At 36.0% G+C, this 25,746-nt stretch overlaps 1 protein-coding gene across 1 annotated transcript in view; it reads right to left on the bottom strand.

The window, feature by feature from the left end:
- Nucleotides 1-24,279, bottom strand: part of LOC138702268 (uncharacterized) — a 49,115-nt gene extending 24,836 nt beyond the window's left edge. The window contains exons 1-3 of the mRNA XM_069829851.1: nucleotides 24,192-24,279; nucleotides 11,869-12,060; nucleotides 9,949-10,290 (exon numbers count right to left, since the gene is read on the bottom strand). Of these exons, the coding sequence (XP_069685952.1) occupies nucleotides 9,949-10,290; nucleotides 11,869-12,060; nucleotides 24,192-24,279 (622 nt within the window). The remainder of the gene's footprint in view (nucleotides 1-9,948; nucleotides 10,291-11,868; nucleotides 12,061-24,191) is intronic.
- Nucleotides 24,280-25,746: the final 1,467 nt, after the last annotated feature.

Here is a 25,746-nt window from a genome sequence, read left to right as displayed (position 1 = left end):
AGTTAAGCCAACAGGCCGTCTGTTCCACACCACCAGAAATACGAGCGTATAAATAAAATAATAGAAAAAATCAAACTATGAGTATAGCCTAAAAAGTAAAAAGTAGAAAGGCTACAGTCACAAAAACTTTAATTTTTTTTATTAACAAATCACATATACATTTCTAGCTAGACAAATTAATTGGTATAAACAATATACAGTACTGAAAACAATTCACATGTGCATTTCAAGCTAAACAAATAAACTGATATATCAGTATGCAGTACTGAAGACAATTCACATGTACATTTCAAGCTAAAACAAATAAACTAATATAAACAGTATGCAGCACTGAAAAACAATTTCGCATGTATAGTAATGGCAAAAAAAAAAAAAAGAAAAAAAGAAAAAAAAAAGAAAAAAAAAAGAAACCGGACCGACCCTTGTAGCTGATTTCAGACCTTTGTTCACTACAGAGCACGATAGACTGGTAACTAAGACTTTCGTGGTTCGAATCCTGCCCGGGAAGGAAACTTTTTTTTTTTTTTTGTTCCTTATTCAGATTTATTCCCAATACTTTTCGATTGCTGGTAAAATTCATGTTCTGGGAATAATACGTTAATTAAGTAGTAAAATATCGCTGCAATCGAAAAGTATTGAGAATAAATTTGAATAAGGAACAAAAAAAGTTTCCTTCCCAGGCAAGATCGAACCACGAAAGTCTTAGTTACCAGTCTATCGTGCTCTGGAGTGAACAAGGCTCTGAAAACAGCTACAAGGGTCAGTCCGGTTCTTTTTCTTTTTTTTTGCCACTACTGTACACTTCAAGCTAAGCGAATAAACTGATAGAAACAGTATGCAGTAGTGAAAACAATTTCCATGTATACTTTTTTTTCTGTAAATAAAAATGTTTAACCATGTAAATAAATGTTAACCATATAAATTAAACTGACTTGCATTATTAAAATTAATTCCTTCACTCTATAAACAATACAATAGATACACATTCATTCAGTAACAAGAAATCGTTCACTCCGGGAGGAACCACTCATTTTGTAATCAAAACGAACTTTTATTTTATTAATACAGAGTAAAAAAAAATATGTATGTAAATATGCTTGAATTTTCATATGTTGGAAAGTTTTGTACTATCAAAATATAACTAATCTAAGTGACAGAGAAAATTCCCAAACAAAAGGTCCCATTTTCGATAGAATTTTCTGTTCCTTCTAGCCTGGTTAATATAGGCTATATAATTTATTTTAAAGGTATTCTCTTGGTTCCGAATAAGAAAGGTTACTGTATGACCTATCAACCATAATGGAGCGTTTTGTCTTTGCTTGGCCTGAAATTGAAGACTGCTAATTGAAATGTCGTAGGATAAAGAGTGTCCTTGCCAAATATATTATTGTCTTTCACGTACTTTCCAAATTCTTCTCGTATAGAAAGGATCATTGTACAAGTATTAAGACGATGATGCAAGGAGTCTGTTTGTTGACAATATTATTGTCTGCTCTGTTTATTTTAAATAAACGTTCTTTTGTTGCAATTATGTCATGAATAACTGTATACTACACAGAGCGCATTGTCACTGGAAGTAGGCTACCCGAGAAGTAATATTCTTTCAATGTAGGGTGAAATTTGTATTCTCTGGTACAATACGCTGAATGCGTAAAGGAGCAACAGAAACAGTTGGTACTATTGTATTGTAAATCGTCTTTGATAGACCTTTGTGTACTAGGAACTGAAGGGATTCTAGATAACTCCATTCTTGTATATAAACCCAAAGGTACCTAAGATAACGTGGCACAACACGTAAATCAGGAGAATTTCGCAAATCACTTGCTGTCGTCCAAAACTATAGCCAGAAGGCGGGAAAACACTATAGAGTATAGGCTACTGTATTTTTCTTCCACGAGTTAAAAATAAAATAAATATTTAGTAATCCTATCCCCTCTTCATTGGGTTGGAGATACAGAGTTGACAAGGGCACACGAAAAGTAGTTCCTTTCTATAAAAATCAAGAAACTGCACTCGTTATTTGCCTTGGAGAGGTAATTGTTATTGGAAGCAAGATACCAACATTTCGATAGTAGAAAGATGTGCACTATCCAACTTCTCCTATACAAACTGAGTTCGCGATTAGAATCCTGCAAAACCGGGTTTCAATAATTTTTATTATAGACTACTGCACAACGACACTGAGCGTCTACGGTGTAGGCAATATGCAAACCTCTTCCACCACGCGGACTGCCTTATTATTCGATTCACCGAAGGCTCGATTTGTTTCGCTCTCTTTGTGGGAAGACAGTTGCGGCTTTTGGATATAAAAGGCAGATCATGTCATTGAGCCATCCAGATATTACAATTATCTATCTTCAAAAGCAACAACTTACAACGTAAAACTACATCCATCAGGAATTATATTCCTTCTTAAAACTGGCATTCTATCTTCAGAAATTACTTCTTAATGACATAATACTGCATGTGTAGTTACAATAGTTAAAAAGCATTATATATGGATAACAACTTCTTTTTAGGTATACATTTTCATTTTACTAATAAACTATGTACAATATAAAGGTTATACAGGACGTATACACCATTGGAACGTAAAACGTAACTAATAAACAGTGTATAAGCTATTATATATATATATATGAGTTGTAAAATTACACATGATAATCGTTACACAACCTATCATCCTAGTATAAGCCATGCACAGAAGGACAAGATGGCCGACTCCATAAACAGTTGACTGTTTGTTTCCTGACTTATTTTTAAAAAAACTTAACTAAATATCTTTTGTAGAGAAAGTCATACAACCGAAATGGAAGATTTAAACGATTATTTAATAAGTACAGAGGACATTGAAGACTCGTTTTATCCATTTAAATTTAATGATAATTTTAGATTCATCAAGAAATTGTTGCTGATATTGTAAAACAAGATTTGAACCTGATGGATCTATCAGTGGCGGCTCGAAACCTCAAAAGTTGGTGAAGCTCTTTTATTAAGAGACATGATGTAAGACTTACCTAATTTTTGTAGATTAAGTTGATTCGTCTGTCTCTACGGAAGGAGAATTGTCACTGATGTCATGAAATGGCTACTTCTCAATCAGATCATGTAGCAAGTCCTTATGAATGGAGATGCACGCCAATGATGTTAATCTCCCTTGTGCCATTGAATTGCGAAGATTTGCCTTTATGCGGTTGAGTGCAGAAAAACTTCGCTCCACTGAAACGCTTGTTGACGGGTATGTCACAGTAGACCTAAGGGAAAAAAGCCTATAGGTTTCTTCAATACGTCTTTGTTTTCTCTTACAAGTTTTAGTGCTTGTATCAGGGGAATGTTCTGGTACTCATGATCTGCATAGAGAAGCTCTAGTTCTGTTTTCAAACGACTTAAATTGAACAAATTTGAGAAAGTCTTTTGTAGAGTGGTAAAAGCATTAGAAGGAAAAATATTTGAATACTGAAGAAATTTTGAAGTAATGGCAAAAAAGCAAAACTGAAGCTGTTCAATGTCTTGATATCTAGTGTTAATTTTCATAAAAATGACGTCAAGTATTTCAAAAATAAATTGTTTGTACATCTGAAAAAGTTCGCCTTCTGACAGCTTAAAATATTTTCGCTCTGAAAATTCACCCCTTTCTTTAGCCTTTTCAAAAAAAAAAAAAAAAACTGACAAAAACTTCATCTGTTTTCACAAAATCAATCAGAGTTCCATGCCGATTTTTTATTCCAACTAACAAACAGGGCCAACAAAACAATTTTTCCAAATAAGAACTACCACACAGCCATTGATATTCACTGTACCACGCACTTTTAAAATGTTTGGTGTAAGATCTTGCACCTTTCCTTTTCAACTTTTTTCCGATATATTAATAAAAAGTGTTGGTTTCCCCGCTAACATTTTTTTTAATTTTTGTCGGTTATTTAACGACGCTGTATCAACTACGAGGTTATTACCGTCGATGAGATTGGTGATAGTGAGATGGTATTTGGCGAGATGAGGCCGAGGATTCGCCACAGATTACCTGACATTCACCTTACAGTTAGGGAAAACCTCGGAAAAAACCCAACCAGCTAATCAGCCCAAGTGGGGATCGAACCCGCGCCCGAGCGTAATTTCAGACCGGCAGGCGAGCGCCTTAACCGACTGAGCCACACCGGTGGTTTCCCCGCTAACAGTACATCTCTTTCATCACCTTCAGTCCATCGCGAAAATGGTATCAGTAACACGTTACACACTATATCGCTTATAGGATACGTTCCTTGTTAATAAAAATATTTGAGTCACCACTTTTAAAAATAATTATAAAACTATCACTAAAAATAAATAACTGCTTAGTTAACTTAATCTTCTAATACCGGTATATCGTTTTAGCAACAAGACATAGCCTAATACAGTCAGTCTATTCACACGTCTCACAAACTGAAATTAACATTTATTATTGATTACAATTGATTACAAATCTCACAGCAAAATAGCCTACATATTACAATTTATTGTATAAATACAATATAACTGGGTCACACCCAAAAAAGCAAGATGCTTGAGGTCGGGTGTGGCCAAGAATGAAAACTGGACAGAAGAAAAAAATAAAATATAAAATTTTAATAATAATAATAATAATAATAATAATAATAATAATAATAATAATAATAATAATAATAATCACAACTGTGATTAAATTGTTAAATGTAATTACACATAAAGTTTAAAAAGAATAAGAATAAAAACAAAAACAAACAAACAAACCAACGGTACCATAGCCTACAGTGTACATAAACATACCAGGTTAAGGATACAACATTGTTAAAGTGACAAAAAAATAAATGAAGAGTAAGAATTTACATGATTATAATTTTAAAAACAGTTCAAGCACTTGTTTTTGTAATAATTTATTGTTTAATAATTTTAGTTTAGGATTCTAGGATTCCTCTTTATAAAATCATTATATAATCTTGGACCGTAATTATAACTGTGCTTTAGACCTGCTTCAGTCTTACATTTTGGTTCAATGAGCGGGAGCGAAATTTGCATCTTCTCGTGTTGTGGCCATGATCGGATGATATACATTTAGCAGGTACAAAGAAGTGTGACTACTGTGAAAGACAAGGAATTTTATCTCATTCTATTCGCGTGCCGTTATTTTCCTTTCACAAGATCCAAGCTATAAGCTATAAGCTGTTTGCAGCTACAAGAGGAATGTTTTGTCAGCGATTCAAGTACCCTTGCAGACAGGATCTATAGAAATCTTATAAGTGTTCGTTGCCATGGTTACCCGTAAACAAATCCGCAAATTGACAAGCTCTACCTCTGAAAGAGGGATATAGCTGCAATTGTCACCCTTCCCCACTCTGCACCAACCAGTAGTGACAATGAGACTAGTGTTCCATAATGCAGAATACCTACGTGCAGAACATAGTACAATGCAGAACGTAAAAGACAAAAGTCAAGTGAAATAAAATAAAATATTAAAATACTTGTAAATAAGTGAAGTTGCGCTTAGTAAACAGGTGAAGTGCCGCTTCACGAGCTTCACCCGAAAAACCGCCCCTGGGATTTATAAGTTCTGAACTGCAAATTTTAATATCACGTTGAAGTCTTCGCACATGGGGAAGAAATGAAGTATTGACTTAATTTTAAGTAGGCCTAGATCTATGAATGCGGTTGCTATATTATAATTATATTCTGTGTCCGAATTCGGAAAAATGAATGAGCCATGCCTTTTTTAAATATATCCTTCCCTGTCCTGTTGGGGTAGAGAATGGATTAAAGCACTCTTGACTTTAATTACTAAATGCACTCGCCACTAAATTGAATAATTAAAAATAATGATCATAGATAATTTGAATCAATATTTTTTATAATTCTCTGCAAAAGCTATACCAAAGAAGTCAAAAAAAGGTGTCAAGTTTTCATTAATATAAGAAAGCAGGGCTCTGGCACGAGTGGAAATCTAAGTGCTTATAACTGTAAATTTAGGAGTTGAATATTATAAGTGGTTAAATGTTGTTTCCTTCAGTATAAAGGAAACAAAATTTCTGTTTGCAATAAATTAATAAGAAAAAATTTCTCCCTTTCATTAACCATTATTTAAACTTATATCTGAAGTTCGACTAGTGTAATATGTAGCTAGTCGGCGATGTATTCAATGGAGGGGGAAAAAGAACTAGCCATCCTACCCCATTATCTCCTGACTTAGTTGCCTTATAAAAGTAGTGCCCTCTTGGTATCACTTGTGAGATTCGGACATGTCTTCGTACAGTTCATTAAACCATAATCTACAATATCTCATTTTTTCCTTAAAAATAAGAATAAGTACCGCATTTATCTCGTCCTACTTACGACCAAAACATACGTTCATGGTACTGTAACATATTAGCTGAGTATTCTCATGGCTTGTTAATATAATGCCTACCTATTATGAAAGATGTTTATTAATATACATAATGACGTATTAAAGTAGCCTACTGTATATGGTACTTAATTTTTCTGTATTGTCCCAATTTGAAGATCGTATTTTCTTCCCCTTTCCTATTTCTTTCTGTGTGAGATTTGTGCTCTAAACCAGGGGTCGTCAGCACAGAGCACGCTGGGGCTAGCCTCTCTTACCCGCGGAAAACGCAGTGCACTTGTAGTTGCTATTATAGCGGATATGCTCTCTATCTCTCCCTGTTGCACGACAGTGCACACGGGACGGCACCGCGTATACCCATTGCACATTTCAGCGAATGCTGACGACCACTGCTCTAAACCATCCGCAATCTTACATAATATGTAATATCGATTATCGCGTTATACAAATCGAACGAGATTCAGTCGATATGTGACGAGAAAGAGTTACGACATAATAAAATGATGAAGTTAGCTATATACCGTTTATTGGTAACAAAAATACTGGGTGTTCAGTTCAAAGTGTGTCATGGTCGCTGTATGCCGTCATGTGGCTAGCCGATGAGCCTAGAGAATTCAATCTTCCTACACTTCCGCAGAGGTGTATAACCTATGAGGCAGAGAAGTTGCCTAGCAAGTACGGCGTTCATTCTGAAGAGTACGTACCGATACGTACGGTAACGCTGGTAGTGGCAGGAATGTGAACTGTTTGGAAATACGTACTGTCGGGATATGGGGAGAGGGTTAAGACGATTACTTACGTATTTGTTGACATTAACTTCGACGGTCAACATGGACACGGAGCATTTGATTTGTGTTATGGAATGTTACCGTACGCAACCGATGATAACAAATACCCTGCGTACGACTTGCCGGCGCAAAACACAGTTTGAAAGAGGTTATGGTAGCACACAGACCGTACAGACCGCCATCTGTTGCTACGACGTTCAAGTTATACCGTACACGTTCTCAAGTTCAGATTGAAGAACGCCTTAAATAATAGGCAACTTCTCTGACATATAAGCTGAAACTCGCTTCAAATCGGTGACCCAACAACAGTGACGTCATGACACACTTTGAAATGAACACCCAGTATACATGGCTTATGCACGTCTTGTTTAGTGTAAAATTATACCGTTGTTTAACACATCTACAAACAACTTTTATTAATAAGATTGTAAAAGTTAAAAATATAAACGATATTTATGAAGTTACTGCAAGTTCAAAATAATAAAGAAAATATATGGTGTTATAGTGTCGAATAAACTGTAGAAGTACTTGCAAACACTTTTTCTAAATAAGACAACGTAAATTTCTTTCAATTGTTATTCTGATTGTGTACTCGAAAAAAAGTCAGTTTCATGTATGATTAAGTGCGCCTGGTGTTCTGACTAGCCTGCAATACATCAGGAGTAACCGTTTGAAAGTTGAATGAATATTCGGTCGGACGTTCAACCTAACCGGTTGTAGTTCCAACCAGTCGAATCTAAACCGGTTGTAAGCACTATTTTGTAGCTCTCTGATCACGATAATAAAGTTTTTGAGCGGTAATTTTAATTGTCTGGGAAAAAAATATCCAATTTTGTTGTTGCATTTCGATAATTGATGGTGTGAATAAAATACATAGGATTTTTAACGATGTAATTGTTCTGAAAGGAGCAACTTGAGATTGAACATCTCAGGGACCAAGAGGTAATATATGTGATTTGTAATAGTTTAGCGTTAGTCCGGACATCGCAGAATATTAGTGTAAAGATTCCTTCATGTGCTGAATAGCCTCGTCATTTGCAAGGACGACGCCACCACAGATAAGTGATAATTATTAAAACATACACCAGTGATATTTTCATTTACCTTCAGTAACAGAGGATTTAGAGCTAAGATAAATAATGTCATGGATGCTGGACAGCCCTGACGAACTAATTTAGAAACAGGAATCTCTGGTGTATGAAAACCATTAATTTGAATGACTGATACAATATGAGTACCGGTATACAAGGTCTGAATATAAGATATAAACTTCACACTAAAACCATACCAACGCAACAGTGAAACAGGTATTTAGAGCTAATATTATCAAATGCCCTCTGAAAATCCAAGGAGGTTATAAGATATTTGGTTCGTGTATGATGAGATCTCTTAATGAGCACAGGCCTATGCCATCAAATATGTTACGTCCTATTATTCCACAGTGTTGTGCTGAATGCAGGAGCTGACTAAGAAGTGGTTGCATCCTGTTGGTCAGTACCTTAGCTAACAATTTGTAGTCTTAATTGAGGAGACTAATTGGTCTATAATCATTCACATGATCATGTCCGTTTCTCTTTTTAATAAGGACCACCACGCCCTATCACCACGCCATGTATTGTGGTTCCCTGTTACCACGGCATGGCGCATCCTCAGGTTGCGGATAGAGGAGACGGCCTCCAGATACGCAGGGTAACTGCAAATATACTATAAGGTAGAGCCACTCGGCAATTTCCGCTAGCAGACGAACTCGTGACGTCACTTCGGAAGCTCGTTAGCCACGGGATGCATTATGGCCTCCTAGCACCGAAGTATTTGTAACAAGTTATCGCACAAAATTCTTTTAAACGACAATTTGTTTTTTGTTTAACTTTTATTTGTGAGGAAAAATGTACCACTCACAAAAGGAAACTATATTAAGCGTGTCTTATCCCTATGTGTTACAAGTAATTTCATCTTCTAAACTGGAGAAGAGTTTGTACGAAATAATATTTTTGTATCAGAAAATATAGTTACCCTTCATAAGAAATGTTCGTTATTAAATAGAACAATTACATATTGAATGCTAATAATTTCCTAACATAATAACAATGACAAAAAACATAACACATTAATAAATATTATTAGAACATGCAGAAATAATAAAGCCATGGGTAGGCCTAATTATTTCTGATAGTAGGCCTATGTATTTTAATTAATATAGGCACATAATTTTTCCATATATATTACTATATCATTAGTCCTATATTTTCAAATACTCGTTATAATACACATTAAGCTGATTATTAACATAACTCACTTAAAGCTATAAACTATATTAAATGTTACAAACATATTATGCTTGACATCTTTGGACCTAGATTGGCTCTAGAGCCCTTTCAGCCTCATTTAAAATTACCATGACTCCACGGGGTGAAGTCGGTTGGAGAATAAAGCTAGCCACCTCATGCCATTCATTGACTATGAATATGTGAAGTTGTGAACACTTTATTATGTTTGAAAATAGGCTGCATATTTTCAAACACAATAATCATTAAGTAGGTATTTATATCACATACCTTTTTCCTCCTCCCTGAAGATTGGAATGAATTCTTCTCTCTTGTCAGCGCCTAGCAGAAGCTTGCCATTTACGTGCCTTCTTTCTTTGTAGTTCCGCTGCTCTTGCAGTCTTCGCTGCCGTATTCAGTGAACGAATGGGGATAAATGTCCTTGTTCTTGTATATATTTTAATTATTAATGGATGTACATGTGGAAACTTCTGTGCGAGAATGTTACACATGCCCTTAATGACGTTGCAGCAGTTTAATTTATCACCATGCACTCCTACAAACACTACTTCAAACTGTTTCACTGTGCATAGCCATTCATCTGATGGTTTGAGCAGACCTCCTCGAGACAGTTTTTCAATCCAGCCCTGATGTACCGGCAATGCATCTGGTGTAACACTAATTAATTGGCCTGTAGGATCCCCTAATGATCTATCTACTTCACGACAGCGAAAAGCAATATAGCCAGCCAAATATCGTAGACCTTCGCTGGAAAATTCAGAAACATTTTGTATGACTCTTGCTTCAGGAAGGTTTTCAACAGTAATTTCTGAAATTTCAGAATCATTTTCTATCATTGCCAAAGCCTCTGTCATGTCTGGTAGAAGTCCTGCAAAAAGGTTAGAAGTAAGATAATCAATTGTATCTGCTTCTAGTTCAACAGCTGAGGAATTGAACGAAATGTCTGAAATGTTGCGACTCATTATAAGCAGCCTCAAACGGTTTTTAAATTCTACTGGAAGGGGATGGTCGTAAGTGCGTCCCAATGCTCTTATTTGAGAGAAAAGATTTTCACGGCAGTCTTGGTTCAGTCTAGCAGTTAAGATGTAGCTTAGCCCATACAATTTTCTGAGGTCAGAAAAACAACTTAATAAAGATCTAATGGACATTATAAAACCTTTCTGAAAAGGAAGCAGTGAAGTGTTCTTGCCAACTCTCATTTTTTCACACATGGTATGAAATGTCCTTAGGATATTCTCTTGGTCTTTAAAATGTATGCCAAAACCACTTGCAATGGGAATTTGTTCACTGTCCGGAATCCTAGAATTGAAAATATCAAAAACATCATTAACAAGTTTGAAATATTCTGATGCTTCATGTTCATTTGGCAAGAGGTAACTAATGGCTTTTGCAACGTGATTTGAAAATAATTCACATGCAGGACGGACACGCTGTCGGTCTCTACCTGATACCATTAGATGGTTATATTTCAGTTTCGGGCAGATTTTTATTTCACCTCCATCCATAGATAAAATATTCTCGATAATGGTTTTGTTAATTATCTTCCCACTGGGTAAAGTAAAACCATCGTCAATGAAGTGGTTTCTCAATAATTTTATCATGTGTGGCACATCTTGGAAAACCCATATGCGCTTGGTGTCATCACTGGGGTTATCAAAACAACTTTTCTTGTGATCTACTTCCAAATCCTTCCAGACTCTCTTGTTTTTCCCACCCATGTCACTTACAACTCCCACAATAACAACACCCACCTTTTGCACTTCTAAAATGATTTCTTTTAGCAGTGATCCTGTCATTGTAACGTCAAAATCAAAAAATATTGGCTGCTTCCAATTACTGCATAGCGCTCGAACCATTACGACTTGTGCCTGGCTGTGGGGCCCATAAACTTTATCCTCATCTTGGTCATAGCACACTCTTGCATCCACATTCATTTCATCAAAACTCAGGATACATAAAAGTTCATTTTTTGTTAAATTCTTGCATTGAGTTTGCATCATAAATAAAACATCACTTAATATGCCAGGCCTGCACTTAAAGGAATTGGAAACCCAGCGCCTTAGAGTTGACAGTGATGGTAAGGGGATTCCTACACTTTGCCTTAAATATATGTAGCATTTCCTCGATATTGAGCGGAGTGTCAAGGCTCTGCTTATATCTTCTCTTGTCCATTTTGGCTTCTTTTTTGTCACCAACAAGTTCTTCATCTGGTTTTCTGTAAAAATTTTTCTCAAAACAATGGAAACTCTCTCTTTTACCTTTGCATTAATTCTGTTCTCAAGTTGCTGTATATGTTTACTTTTCCTGCTCAGAGCCAAGGTCAGTGACTTATTTTTAAGTTTTAACTTATTCATTTCAGTCTGCATTTGTTTATTATCTTTCTCTAATTTGTCTAACCGTGCTTTCAAATGTCTTTCTGAGTCACTAGTGCTATCTGTAATTGTACCAACATCAAACTTCTTCTTCTTGGGTGATAGTGTCTTCAATCTCTCAAGCCCTCGCTTTCTTGAATGTCGATTAATCTGCCTTGTCTGTCTGTCACTTACCGTAATTTGTGGTGACTCTGGCTGGTGTGAAGATGAAGCCTCTATATTCATCTTGTTTGGTCTTGAATCGATGTCCAGATGCAATGAAGGAACTGCAGAAATTTTAAGCATCTTTTTAGGTTTAATGTTCAAGAGCTCGGCTTTCAGGTCCCTCTCATAATCTTCTGGTAGAAAATGAACACTACACACGGTGGCATTTTTAATGTTGATTTTGTCTTTCCTTCTGCAAGCATGAATCCATTGCTTACAAACACTGTCATCCTTGGGAAAGGTGTGGTAAATCAAATCTGAACCTTTAGTCTTACGATTATAATTTTTACACGAAAACACTGCGCAACCGGGCATGGTAAATAATGCAATATGTTTTTAGGCACAAAATATTTACAATAAACTAATTAACTTAATACCACGTGGGCTAACTTAAATACATAACCTATATACTACGATTATAAAACACGTGAAAGCCCGAATTAACAACAGTAACTGCTATAAATATAATTCAGTTCATTATAACACATTTTTATTTGGAAATATTCCACTATGAGTGCAGATTTGTCACATTTAGGGCACACGTAACCAGAATCACTGCTAGAAAACAACTTATAGCTTGCTTTTAATTCATACTGCCAATTGTCTAGCTTCCTCGGTGACGTCATGCGTCAACTGTCTAAAATTTACGTGTCTGCACATAGCCGTATGAGCACCCCCTGTATGGATACTATATACATACTTATACTGTGCAAATATATTGAATAAGCAGTCGTGGACAGCCGATAAGGGGTAGTCCTCCAGCTTGGGGGTGGGCGAAGGGCTAACAACCTATCTCCGTAAAAAACAGCTTGTTACGAAACCATACAATAAGCCTCAGAATAGGACTGATTCTCTAGCACGACCACAGCAAAGGAACAGGATTATGAGATTTGGTACTTGGAATGTAACTAGTCTTTATAGAACAGGTGGGGTAACAATAGTAGCAAAAGAACTAGCTAGATATAGAATAAACTTCGTGGGAGTAGGCCTACAAGAGGTTAGGTTAGATAGGAATGACATATCACAAATAAGAGGAAACGATAATCACAATTAGAAACAGGACCCTTTGTTCATAAAAATAAAATGACACTCGGGAGGAAATTAAACGCAGAATAAATATGGGAAATGCCTGTTATTATTGGGTTGAGAAGCTTTTGTCATCTTGTCTGCTGTCAAAAAATCTGAAAGTTAGGATTTATAAAACAGTAATATTACCGGTTGTTCTGTATGGTTGTGAAACTTGGACTCTCGCTTCGAGAGAGGAACAGAGATTAATGGTGTTTGAGAACAAGATTCTTAGGAAAATATCTGGGCTAAGAGGGATGAAGTTACAGGAGAATGGAGAAAGTTACACAACGTAGAACTGCATGCATTTTGTTCTTCACCTGACATTATTAGGAACATTAAATCCAGACATTTGAGATGGGCAGGGCATGTAGCACGTATGGGCGAATCCAGAAATGCATATAGAGTGTTAATTGGGAGGCCGGAGGGGAAATGACCTTTGGGGAGGCCGAGACGTAGATGGGAGGGTAATATTAAAATGGATTTAAGGGAGGTGGGATATGATGATAGAGACTGGATTAATCTTGCACAGGATAGGGACCGATGGCGGGCTTATGTGAGAGTGGCAATGAACCTCCGGGTTCCTTAAAAGCCATTTGTAAGTAAGTAATAAGGACCACTATCCCACGTTGTTAAGATGTACAAAGTCACTGTCTAGTAATAATAACATTTAGAATTTCTGTGCTATCATTGCCTATTAGGTCCCAAAATTTAAGGAAAAATTCATGTGAGATTCCGTTACTGCCAGGTGTCTTGGTTTTTTACCTTGTAAAACTTCTTCCTTAGTGATATGTTGCTTCAAAATTTCGTTTTCCATATCCGAAACTCGACAAGGTACAGGTCCAAAAAAACTGTCTAGGTTAATATGTCGAACTGTTTTGTTATTAAACAAGCGACTATAATGTTCATAAAACACATGACTAATTTTATTAAAGGTTGTGTACTATATTTTTGTCCGTCGTCATTATAAATTTTCAGGATCATACTTTTAGAACGACGTTTGTGGTCAGCCAATAGGTGATACAGACTCGTTTTTTCATCTGACACATTTAGGGCCACATGACTGCGTATTTTGATTCCTTCAAGTCTCCTCTGATATAATGCTTGTAATTTTAGCTTTGATGGGACTCATATCAGATCGACTTTTCGCCATAGGCACTTAAAGCTTCTGGATATCTGATAAACATCGGAAGTAAAAGTTTAAATTATTTTCCTCTTTATGATGTTTATTATACGAACATTGTTTGAAAAGATATTTGATTTTGGGTTTTAAAAGTTTTTCCCAACATTCAGCTAGCCTATATCAGGGTGTCAGGTTTTTTTAAGAGTCCACACTTACCAAGATTGTAGTAAATGATTTATAAGATCTGTATCATCCATATAACTTACGTTCATTTTCCAATATGTTCGACCCATAGGAATGAAGTAGGCATTCAATGCTATACGAAGTATAACAGCTGCGTGATCAGAAAGGGGGATGGCTGAAGTTTCTACACGACAGTGAGGACAACGTGACACATAGCGCGGTAAACTGCACCTAACAAGAGTTTTGTACTTCAACACGTGGTGTAAGTCGTAAGGATTATTCTCTTGGTTGTTGCATACATTGTCAGAGAAATGTGGAATTGTTTGTTCTGTGTTCTTCTATAAGGTGCCAGATCTTTCTTCAGATTTTCAAAAGATACAGATAGGTGAGTGAGTAGTCATGTAAACACGAGTAGCCTATTACTTTCCTGCTCCAAAATTATGATTATGATTATTAATATTATTATTATTATTATTATTATTATTATTATTATTATTATTATTATTGCAGTAGAGAAGACAGTAGACAGACTTGTCCTGTGACCTTATCTTGAGTCGTGGCTATATCACCAATGGATATGGAGGGAGAAGATAAATTTTAGTCTGACAAGCAAAACATTCTGATAGTGGCAAATAAAAAGTTACATTTTTTTCTTCCACCATGTTAATAATGTCAAAAAAGTGCGTATACTAATTTTGGCCACTCGATCGCGATTACGAGGGCCGTAAAAAATAAGTTCACCAGGGGCCATTAACAAAAAAACAACACAATTTTACTGGAAAAATTTATTAGAACAGACACAGCAATTGTTGAGCTATTTTCCAACATATTCCCCAGCGAAATTGAGACATTTGTCATATCATGGGATCGACAGAGAGGTGTACGAGTATATGACTGATAAACGGTGACTTCTACTTCTATCAGCTGACTTCTTTAGGGAGAACTACTTCCTCCCAATTCATCACATTCCTACTATCTGCTGAAGTGCTCAACAAAATCAGACACCTTCCAGGAATTTCTTCATTCCTACAACCAAACTATTACAGGATATTTGAACCATATCTACCCCATGACATTCGAAACTTTCTCTTTCATTGCTATACGAAAATTTAAAAATATATACGTAACAAATAGAAATAGGTAATTTTAAACCTTAAACCTTAAAAATAGGTCTCAAAGGGCAAAACGGCATTTTAAGCACCATAAAACCGATTTCAAACATTAATATTTTATATAAAATGTGAAGATATTTAACTATGACATCCCAAAATATTAAAAATATTTGTTTAAAGAAATCCATAGGCATTTTACATAATAATTTATCTAATGTTTAATATTTAAACTTTCTAAATTGCATATTGTACTATGATTACTACCTATTGTATTGATATATTTCTTATTTGTCTCTATTCTATAGCCTATATGTATTTTTCTGAAATTATTTTCCGGACCTATATGGTCATCTGTTATGGCAGGCGGATTTTAAATTATTAGTTTATCCCTGCAGAAAAAAAATAGACATTTAATCTAAAATCCGAGGTCCATACCTGTTTTTTTTTTAAAGCTGGGACATGACAGTTAAGCGGCTGAGCTTGGAACTACAGTGCTGTGTTGAAAATATAGACTACCACGCTGCCAGCCGAGAGTGGCGATCGCGCCATCATCTTTGAAACTTTTGAACCTATGTCCGCCATGTTTTAACTGGTCAACAAGTGGGAGTGTTTCCTATAGGATAATACGGAAAGTGACTATAGAACATGTTGCATCTGATGAAACTTATTTAATACCGCATTAACCCATATATTCCATTTTACTAACACTTCTTTATTTTAATAGCTGACAACCATGTGGCAACAGTTTATTTCATACATCTTATGCTAACATCGAAGCTTAAAGATCTGGATACAGTGGACGTGGTTCCTATAGGATGAGTCATTGCCCAGGATGCGCCATAAGAGGCTAGTCTACGCAATGAGATGAGATTATGGAGATTTGCTGAGAACTGGAGCTCCCAGAGAAAACCCCTATGTTATCTCGAACACTTAAAAAAACACTATATTTCTATAAAAGATTCAAACTTTTTTTTATACATTTCGTACATCAAAGTAACTAGCCATACGGTGTCAATTTTAATCTAACATTATTTCTTAAAAGTCTATTCGCAGTAAAATAATAAATAATACTAGTAAATTGGCCGGTTAAGGTGTTTTATAAACACTTGTTTCTCTTAATCCTTATATCGTACAGGTTTAACTCATTGCTCATTTTAAAGCTGAAAAAGAGGATTTACACGTTATATAATACATATAAGATGCAACTGAAATTAAAGAAAAAGAAATTTTAGATGTTTTCAACATTAATTTTGAAAATAGGAACTTGAAACAATATGTTAAAAATCTGAAGAAGAAAAAAAATACTAGCGTTTTTCTTGTTATTTGTTCTAATGGCCACCTAAGTTTTAAAGTAGAATTCCTTTTAGAAGTATAATGAAATAAATATTTATCTGAGATGCACTGCTCTGTGCTCCGAAGTAAGGCTTATTGTGTAATGGCAAACTGCTCGTGGCCTGACTCAAAAGGGAGAGACAAAGACCTTGAAGTATTTATGGCCTTCTTGTTGGAAGAGCGAAGGGAATGAAGAATCGGAACTAAGAAAGATCAGCGTTTCATGCATTGTGTTAAGTTTAAATCTCACTTCGTAGGGTACAGTATTTGTGAATAGGCCTATTCAGAGAAATAAATAAATAACAAGTGACGCAAATAGAAGCCGGTACTAATAAATAATCTGATTAAATACCTTGAAGAAATGTTTGCTGCGGATGATATACGTTAGGGTGACCAGATTTCCAAAATAGAAAAACGGAACACTTCTTGAAGTTGACATTAATCAACATTTTATCTAAACTTTCATTATTACTTGTGTTTATATGTCAGTGAGCAATAAGGACCAGTTTTATTTATTTTAAAGTAATAAATACTACACTGTTTACAATAACTAACCATAATTAACGCCGGCTTAGTGTCAAAGGACACTAACTCCAAAAATCGACTTTTTGAGTTATTTATAGTATCATGTTGTATAAAATAGCCTTTATATAGTGTGAAAGTAATATGTCTCTACAAATAATAGTTTTATTTTATTTTCTTTTGGAGATAGTGTTGTGTTAATTTACACATGCTGAGTGTCAAACAACACTATCTAGACTTAGTTTTCTTTGACAATAACAAAATATAGACTAGAAGAATACTAAGTCGAGATAGTGTTATTTGTCTCTAAATTATTTAACATTTCTAAGATTTATTGGTGACACTGTCTCAGAACATACAACCAAGAATGTAATACACTCACCATACTGTTCATTGTTAGAGAATTGATAATTTTTTAATTAATAGAACAAGCATTCTTAAATCAATCCAGTTTGTAAGAAGTTTACAGTTTGTAAGAAATGCAGCATGGGATTGCTCTGATAATTTGATACTCTTTTATTAGTGCTAAGAAATACTCAGTTCGAATACTAGGGGCAGGTTAATGGTGAAGTTGGCTTTAGGGACATCTAAAATTTCACAAGGAATGAGTGATGAAGCTAATAAGAGCTAATAAGATACCCGGCCCCGGAACAATTTTTCCCTTGAAATTATTCAAGAGCATAGCTATTAGTGGTCTGTATCCAAGGCTGGGTAACAGGGAAAGCCCACAAGTCCTTAAATAAGTTAGTGGAAAGAAATTGCTGGTAAAAAAAGTTCTAGACAAAGATTGTACAAAATGTCCCCTTAAATGCAACCTCTCATTTAGTGCTGAATATAGACATGAAATTCATAAATAATATTGGAATACTGAGAATAACAATTTGAAGCGGCAATTTTTGATGGGCCTTACGGAAGTGAAGGAAATCCAAATCCAAAAAGATGAATCTAGAAGGCAAAACATCATTTTTTTTTCTGATGAAAAATAAAGATAAGATAAGTTGTGGGTATGCAGGGTTTTTTTTCTCGCCGTCTTTGATATATCCAACACAATAATAGAACATATTTTGAAAAAAGTGACAATAACATACCTACTGATCGAAGAGGAAAGCATGAGCCCGGAGTAAAGAAATCTGAAAGTACTCGTGAGTATATAGTGAACCACACTGCTTCATTTTCAAGAGTACTGTCCAACAAGAGTACAAGAAACGACACTGCAAGAGAATATTAGTCTTGTGATTTAAATTTACAAAAAAAATGTGTGAATTGTACAAAGAAAAATTCAGATTTTGAACAGTGTTCTATATTTGGACTGTATACCTTAATCAAGGTAACAGGACTGATGAATCGGTATTAAATTATAAAACAAAGGTAGCACAATAAGCCTAAGGCTGCGGTGAGTCCAGAGCACTGACGGTTTTTCAAAAATAATTTTAATATAGCTTTTCCTAATCCCAGAAAGGATCAGTGCGATAAATGTTATAAATGTTGTTGTTGTTTTCCAATGCCAGGCATTTGACAACAAAGTCATTTGACCTCTTGCACTCCAATATTTTTCAAAGATATTATCATGGTCAACCACTGAAGCACAGATTTTGAGGTGTTCCGAATCCATTTCTTGGTTTGAGTTGCACAAAGGGCAGTTAGGGGATTGATATATTCCAATTCTATGCAGGTGTTATAAATATGATCACGTGTCTGAACGTAAGAAGATAGAGATGGAGGCAGTTCATTAGTCCCAGATTGAAAGAAAGGAAGCAGCTCGTCAAGTAAAAAAAGATTACAAAATTTAGAGCATCACTAAACGATCTTTACTCTTTTAAATTTGATTTCGGAGCTGTGCGCTACAGTCCAAATGTTAAAACGGAATGAGTGTTTTATAAACGTAGATTAGCTGTATATAATTTGACCATGTATGATGTAGCCAACAGAACAGCAGAAACTTTTTTATGGAACGAGAGAATTGCAGAAAGGGGAGCTGCAGAGGTACCATCATGTCTCTTTGCTCAAATGAAAAAAAACTGCAGAATGGTAAAAGGTTTTGTTTCAATTCCGATACCTGTGAAGGAATGTGCTTATATCAACCATGCTCCTCTATGCTGTGAATGTTTTGGACGTACCACTACCTCAAATTGAACATATTTAAGTAACTGATTAAATGGCGATCTTACTCGTGTTAATTATGTAAGCATGTGTGGCTTACAGCTGTTTCGGTGCTAGTTGACACCATCATCAGAGTCTTCAGGGTCTCGGCTCCATCTCGACATCTCTGCCTGTTGTGTGGGTGCGTTCGTGTGATGAAGAGTTGAGTCAAATAGTGTGTGTGTTCTGAAATTGATCTGTGTGTTGAGAGTAAAGGCTCATTCACAATGAAAATTAAACATAACGTAAGCGTTAACTTAATGTTACAGTAAAATCAAGAAGTCATACCATCATTCACGATGGGAACATAACAGCAAACATACTTGGTAACCATGGAAACATAACAACGACGCCATTTCCTCATATTCTGTCGTATACTTCAGTGCTCCACGATTGTGTTCTGTTTGCAAATCATGTAAGCATAAGCATGTTATGTGAATCAATGTGATCCCATTTGGTAGCCTGGGCGCAAACTTCTGTGTCTATGTTACGGTTATGTTTAATTTTCATTGTGAATGGGCCTTAAAATCGCCATTTAATCAATTATTTATATTCAAGTGTTAAAAGTAGTGTACGAAAGATTCAAAATGGATGAACATATTTTTTTAACCAGGACATTCACAAATGGACACAGCCCACGCGCACATTGAAAAAAACAGCAAAATATACAGAAATATTTGATCCATCAGGGTGGTATACTATAGTTAGAGCTGTATCAAAAATAAAGTGGAACAGAATGATGTAATGATGTAAGAGAAATTCAGAAGACATTAATAAAGAACAAGAAAGTTGACACTAATAGAAACATTGTAAGATGGCTGGATATAGTGTGGCTCCAGTATCGGAAAAGTGACAATGAACACGTATTTTTTAAATGCAACTATGATGAAGAATTCCATAAATTCAAGGTACAGAGGAAGATTACACTTGGATTTAAGCTGGATAATCTTCAGCTTAAACCAAAGCATCATGGGGCACTGAAAATATACAAGATTAGAAAATGAAAAATGTATAGCAACTGTGTAAACAGAACATTATACCAGGAAATTGCCATTTCTTTTACAACAGTTTAAAAATGAAGAAGAGGAAATCGTAGTAGAAGATACCGTACTCAAAATGAAGAGCAATGAGTGATTATAAAATGAAGGGAAATTTTAAATTTTTATATGAGAGGTGTGGATATTGATACTATTCAAAACATAAAATACTGAATTAAATACTATTATAGTCACAATCATGCCATGGTATGAAAGAAAAATTTCACAACCTCGAAAATACTGAATCAAATAAAATATAATATAAGCTTATTCAGATTATAATTTTATTCAATGTCATTTAGGGCATAAATGCTGAGTTAAGTGTGTGTTTTCTTTTCATTACGTGCAGACAGACTTTTAAATCAACTGAATTTGTAGGCTTTACCAATTTTTAAAATACTAAAGTAGTTAAATAACTTTTTCGTCCAAACTCCTCATCAGCTGTGGTACATTAAAGTACCAGTAACATTAGCAACTATTTAAAAATACTGTTGTTCTAAAATGCAATGTAAAAATGAAGATAACTTTGCTCTTTTATTATTTTATAAATGAGGACCATTTTTGCAAAACTTGCTAACTGAAAAAACTAAATTTTACAGGAGACAAAAAAAACTGAATGTAGACAAATAGATTATAGGTGCAACCATCACATTTTAACACACTACAATGAAGAGAAATAACTCAATTTTACTAAGATAACTTTAACATCGTGTAGAGGCCTGCTTTACTGTATGTTAACGAATCCACCAAAATCTCAATTTTGCAGTTAGCAAGTTTTGCAAAAACGGTCCTCAATTGCAATGTTAAAATTATTATTTCGAAATTGATCTAATAATGATAATATTATGCTTTTATGCTTTATAAATAATATTAACTGGTACTTTTATAATAATACTGATATGTTCTGAGTTTAGACAATGTTCCTTTATAAAGAAGAAGAAATATGATAATTGCTGCTCACCACAATAAGTTAAATTTATTAATTTGCATTGTCAAATAGATCTATAATTTTTTATTAAAGTGTTTAAATTCAATATTTTGGCATTTATTTTTAACACTATCTATCGGTACTAAATCGTGTTAGTAACAAAGAACATTATCTCCGAAATGTGTTAATTTTTAAGACAATATTAAATATTTCTAGAAAATATGTATTTATTGTCTTTAGGGTTATATTCTATATATGTGGTTTAAATTTTATCAATATATCTCTTAAATTAAAGCAGTAACATAAGAAAATGTACACAATTAAATGTTTCTTGCCTCTTCTTGATTTTGGAGTTAGTGTTCTTTGATATTAAGCCGTCGATAATAGAGTAGCATGGATACTTGGCTTAAGTCATTGTTGACAATTTTATATTGCAACTAGTCTGGATTAATTAAGTTAACTTATCTGTTTAAAAATAATTCAGGTTAACAGAACCTTACATCATATCCATGTCACTATATTCTGAACTTATTTCATAACAAAATTTTTTGTCTCATATCACCTTTTTAACATTCTCCATGTCCACACCTGTGGAGTAACGATTAGAGCGTCTAGCCTGCGAAACCATATGGCCCGGGTTCGATTCCCGGTCGGGGCAAGTTACCTGGTTGAGGTTTTTTCCGGGGTTTTCCCTCAACTCAATATGAGCAAATGCTGGGTAACTTTCGGTGTTGGACCCCAGACTCATGTCACCGGCATTATCACCTTCATCTCATTCAGACGCTAAATAACCTAAGCTGTTGATAAAGCGTCGTAAAATAACCTAATAAAATAAAAAAAAAAAAAACATTCTCCATGAAGATCAACGGTACAATATGCATCATATTTCTTTGATGACTGAATTTGCTCTAAAAGTATTGGCCTTTCCTTCAGGAAAATATAGAAGTCCATGCAGAACACATTTTTAAATTACATTTTGTGATTAATATGGCCTGATTCCTTTCGTCAGAACAAATTGAATTTAATAATGAAAACACTCTTTCTGATGATGCATTACAATTTGAATTTTGTTTGTAAAACTAATATCTTTGTCTCTTATAATTTGTGATGTTTCAGTCCAACTCTCTGTAATTTTAACATCACACTTCTTCCAATGTTAAATTTTTGCGCCATTTATGTTCTTCGCATGATTCACTTCACTGAATAGGTCATTTATCACTGTTAAAATATTAGTGTCAATTTTGGCAATAACTTGAAAACATTTTTGAACTTCAGACCAAAAAACTTTTGATTATCGATCTAAGTTCTGAGGTATCGATTTATCAAATTGAATTCAGTACAGTGACATCTGATGGAAACAGTACAGAATTAAGTAAAATAAAATGAAATATTTCAACAATAATTTAGGAAAACGGGATGCCATTTAGAAAAAAAAAAAAAGGACATTTGGCGTCCTAAGCATACTTTTCTCAGAACAAGGGACAAGAAGCTGAAATCTGGACGACAGAGATAAAATACACATTGTTAAACTTAAAGTAGTAGGATTAATATTTGAGGAGAAAAATTCGCTCTGGCGCCGGGGATCGAACCCGGATCCTTGATTCTACGTACCAAGCGCTCTGACCATCGAGCTACGCCGAATTCAATCCACAGCACCGGATCGAACCCTCCTTCTACAGTGTCCCTTTTGTGGCCTGACTCCTAGTTGGGCATATACGTTGACTTTTTTTTTTTTATATTTCAAGTCAACTGCCATTATACAAGGAGCGCACTTAGCTGAGTGAATAATGGCCGGGATTCCGCAGTAATGTGCACAGCAATCTGTACAGAATTATGCACGGCTAGCTAGACGAATTTAAAAATGGCAGTTGACTTGAAATATATAAAAAAAAGTCAACGTATATGCCCAACTAGGAGTCAGGCCACAAAAGGGACACTGTAGAAGGAGGGGTTCGATCCGGTGCTGTGGATTGATTTCGGCGTAGCTCAGTGGTCAGAGCGCTTGGTACGTAGAACCAAGGACCTGGGTTCGATGTCCGGCGCTAGAGCGAATTTTTCTCCTCAAGTATTAATTGTCACTGTAACAGATATATTCTGTTGGACCAATTAATAACATCTTTAATAAATTAAAGTAGTAGGAGCGGCCACTGAATTTCTACATTGCCGCCCCATTCTGTCAGATCCTAATTATACGAGGCCTGTCTAAAAAGTATCCGACCTTTAGCCAGAAAAAATATTTCAAATACCTGACGGGGTTGGGACCCTAATCCCCTTCAAAGTAGGCCCCTTGTGCTTGCACACACTTAGCCCACCGATCCTTCCACTGCCGGAAACACCTCTGGAAGTCTTCTTTTGGAATGGTGTTCAGCTCGGTCATCGCGTTCCGCATTATCTCTTGTCTATTCTCAAAACGGGATCCTTTCAGTGGTGTCTTCAATTTTGGAAACAACCAGAAGTCGCAAGGAGCCAGGTCTGAAGAGTAGGGAGGTTGGCGAACGGTTGTAATTCCATGTTTGGCCAAGAAAGTGTGGATCAATTGGGATGAATGTGCGGGGGCGTTGTCGTGATGCAAGTGCCAGTTGTTCGCCGTCCACATGTCTGGTCTTTTGCACTGAACTGCATCACGGAGTCGCCGGAGAACATCGTGATAGTACTCCTTTGTCACCGTTTGTCCTTCCGGTGCGTATTCGTGATGCACAATTCCACGGACATCAAAGAAAACAGTCAGCATCACCTTGATTTTGCTTCGCACCTGCCGCGCCTTCTTCGGCTTTGGAGACTCGGGATGCTTCCATTGCGACGACTGTCTTTTTGTTTCTGGGTCGTACCCGTACACCCATGACTCATTTCCAGTTATCACGGTGTTCAGAAACCCAGGATCAGTGTTGGCGGTGTCCAGAAGGTCCTGTGCAACGTCACGACGGAGGTCTTTTTGTTCCGGGGACAACAACTTGGGCACGAATTTCACAGCCACTCAGTTCATGTTCAAATCATCACGCAAAATTGCATGTGCAGAATCTTTACTCACTCCAACCTCTTCGGCAATCTCCCGCACGGTCAAACGACGATCTGCCATCACCAAATTTCGCACCCTCTCAACAACAGCTGCACTCCGAGCAGTTTGGGGCCTGCCACAACGCTGCTCACTCTCCGCTGATGTGCGGCCATCTTTGAATCGGTTGAACCACTCCTTAATTTGTGTTACACCCATCGCATCTTCCCCAAACACCTGCTGAATCTTATGAATTGTTTGACTTTGAGAATCACCAAGCTTTTGACAAAATTTGATGCAGTATCTTTGCTCAATTCGTTCAGTCATCTTGCGAGAAAACTAAATCCGACAAACACTTAGAACAGCACCTTACTTGGCGACCACCAGCCAGTGACTGGCACAAGCGAATGCGGTGAAAAAATTCAAGCATGCGCATTACGGTTCCTCCTTCCACTGTGCACAGTGGCGCCGCCTTAGAATCACTACTTTGCGCGGGAAAATTTAAGGTCGGATACTTTTTATACAGGCCTCGTACGTACAGACAATTTCCCTTTCTGTCAAGAACCTAATTTGTTTTAACTTCAAACATTTAAGAACAGGTTCTACAAACTGCGACAAATTCGACAAGTGAATCAGGTGACTGGTGTGAACTGGTTGAATGACACCACTGGATAAATGCCCTATTCTCTACCAATAAGAATTCAAGTCTTCTGAACTTGTGCACAGAGTACGTCGATATCCAGAGTATCACATTTATGCCGGAAATGCCGACAAATTATCCATTTGTATTCCAATGCATGCTATTTGCCGTACACAGTTGTATAGGGAATGAATGTGGCCTAAATTGAGTTTTACTTCAAATGCTACTATCCCAAGCATGTTGAAATGGAATAACAATGGCGGCCGACTAGCTTATTGCACTACTCTGAGTATCCACGGATTCTGCTTGTGTACAGCTGAAAGCGCCACTAGCTTAGAATTTAAAGAGCTACTGTACTTCTGTATTTCGGGGTTCCGAAGTAAGAAAGATAACCTCTAGCTCCCCATCTTCCTCTGCCACTGCTTCATGGTACTCGTCTCCCACTTGGCGTACTGGCTGCTGGGTTGCTGCTCGAGGTCTGGGTGGCTGCATGTACCATCATCGGCTTTGCCCGCTTACGTGCAATTGATTTATGTCGACCTAAAAGACAGTGTAATTCTGAGTTGAAATCTTCACAATACATTGATTGCTAACTATGAAGAGGATAAATAGGTAGGCTACTGCCCAGGTGAATGGTTATGTCGCATCCTGGTTTGTCCCACTCGTTTCTCCTGT

This window comes from Periplaneta americana, chromosome 6, assembly GCF_040183065.1.
Source record: "Periplaneta americana isolate PAMFEO1 chromosome 6, P.americana_PAMFEO1_priV1, whole genome shotgun sequence".
NCBI classification, from domain to species: Eukaryota; Metazoa; Arthropoda; class Insecta; order Blattodea; family Blattidae; genus Periplaneta; species Periplaneta americana.
Note: the sequence above shows the minus strand (reverse complement) of the source record. Positions and strands in the feature narration are given on the sequence as shown.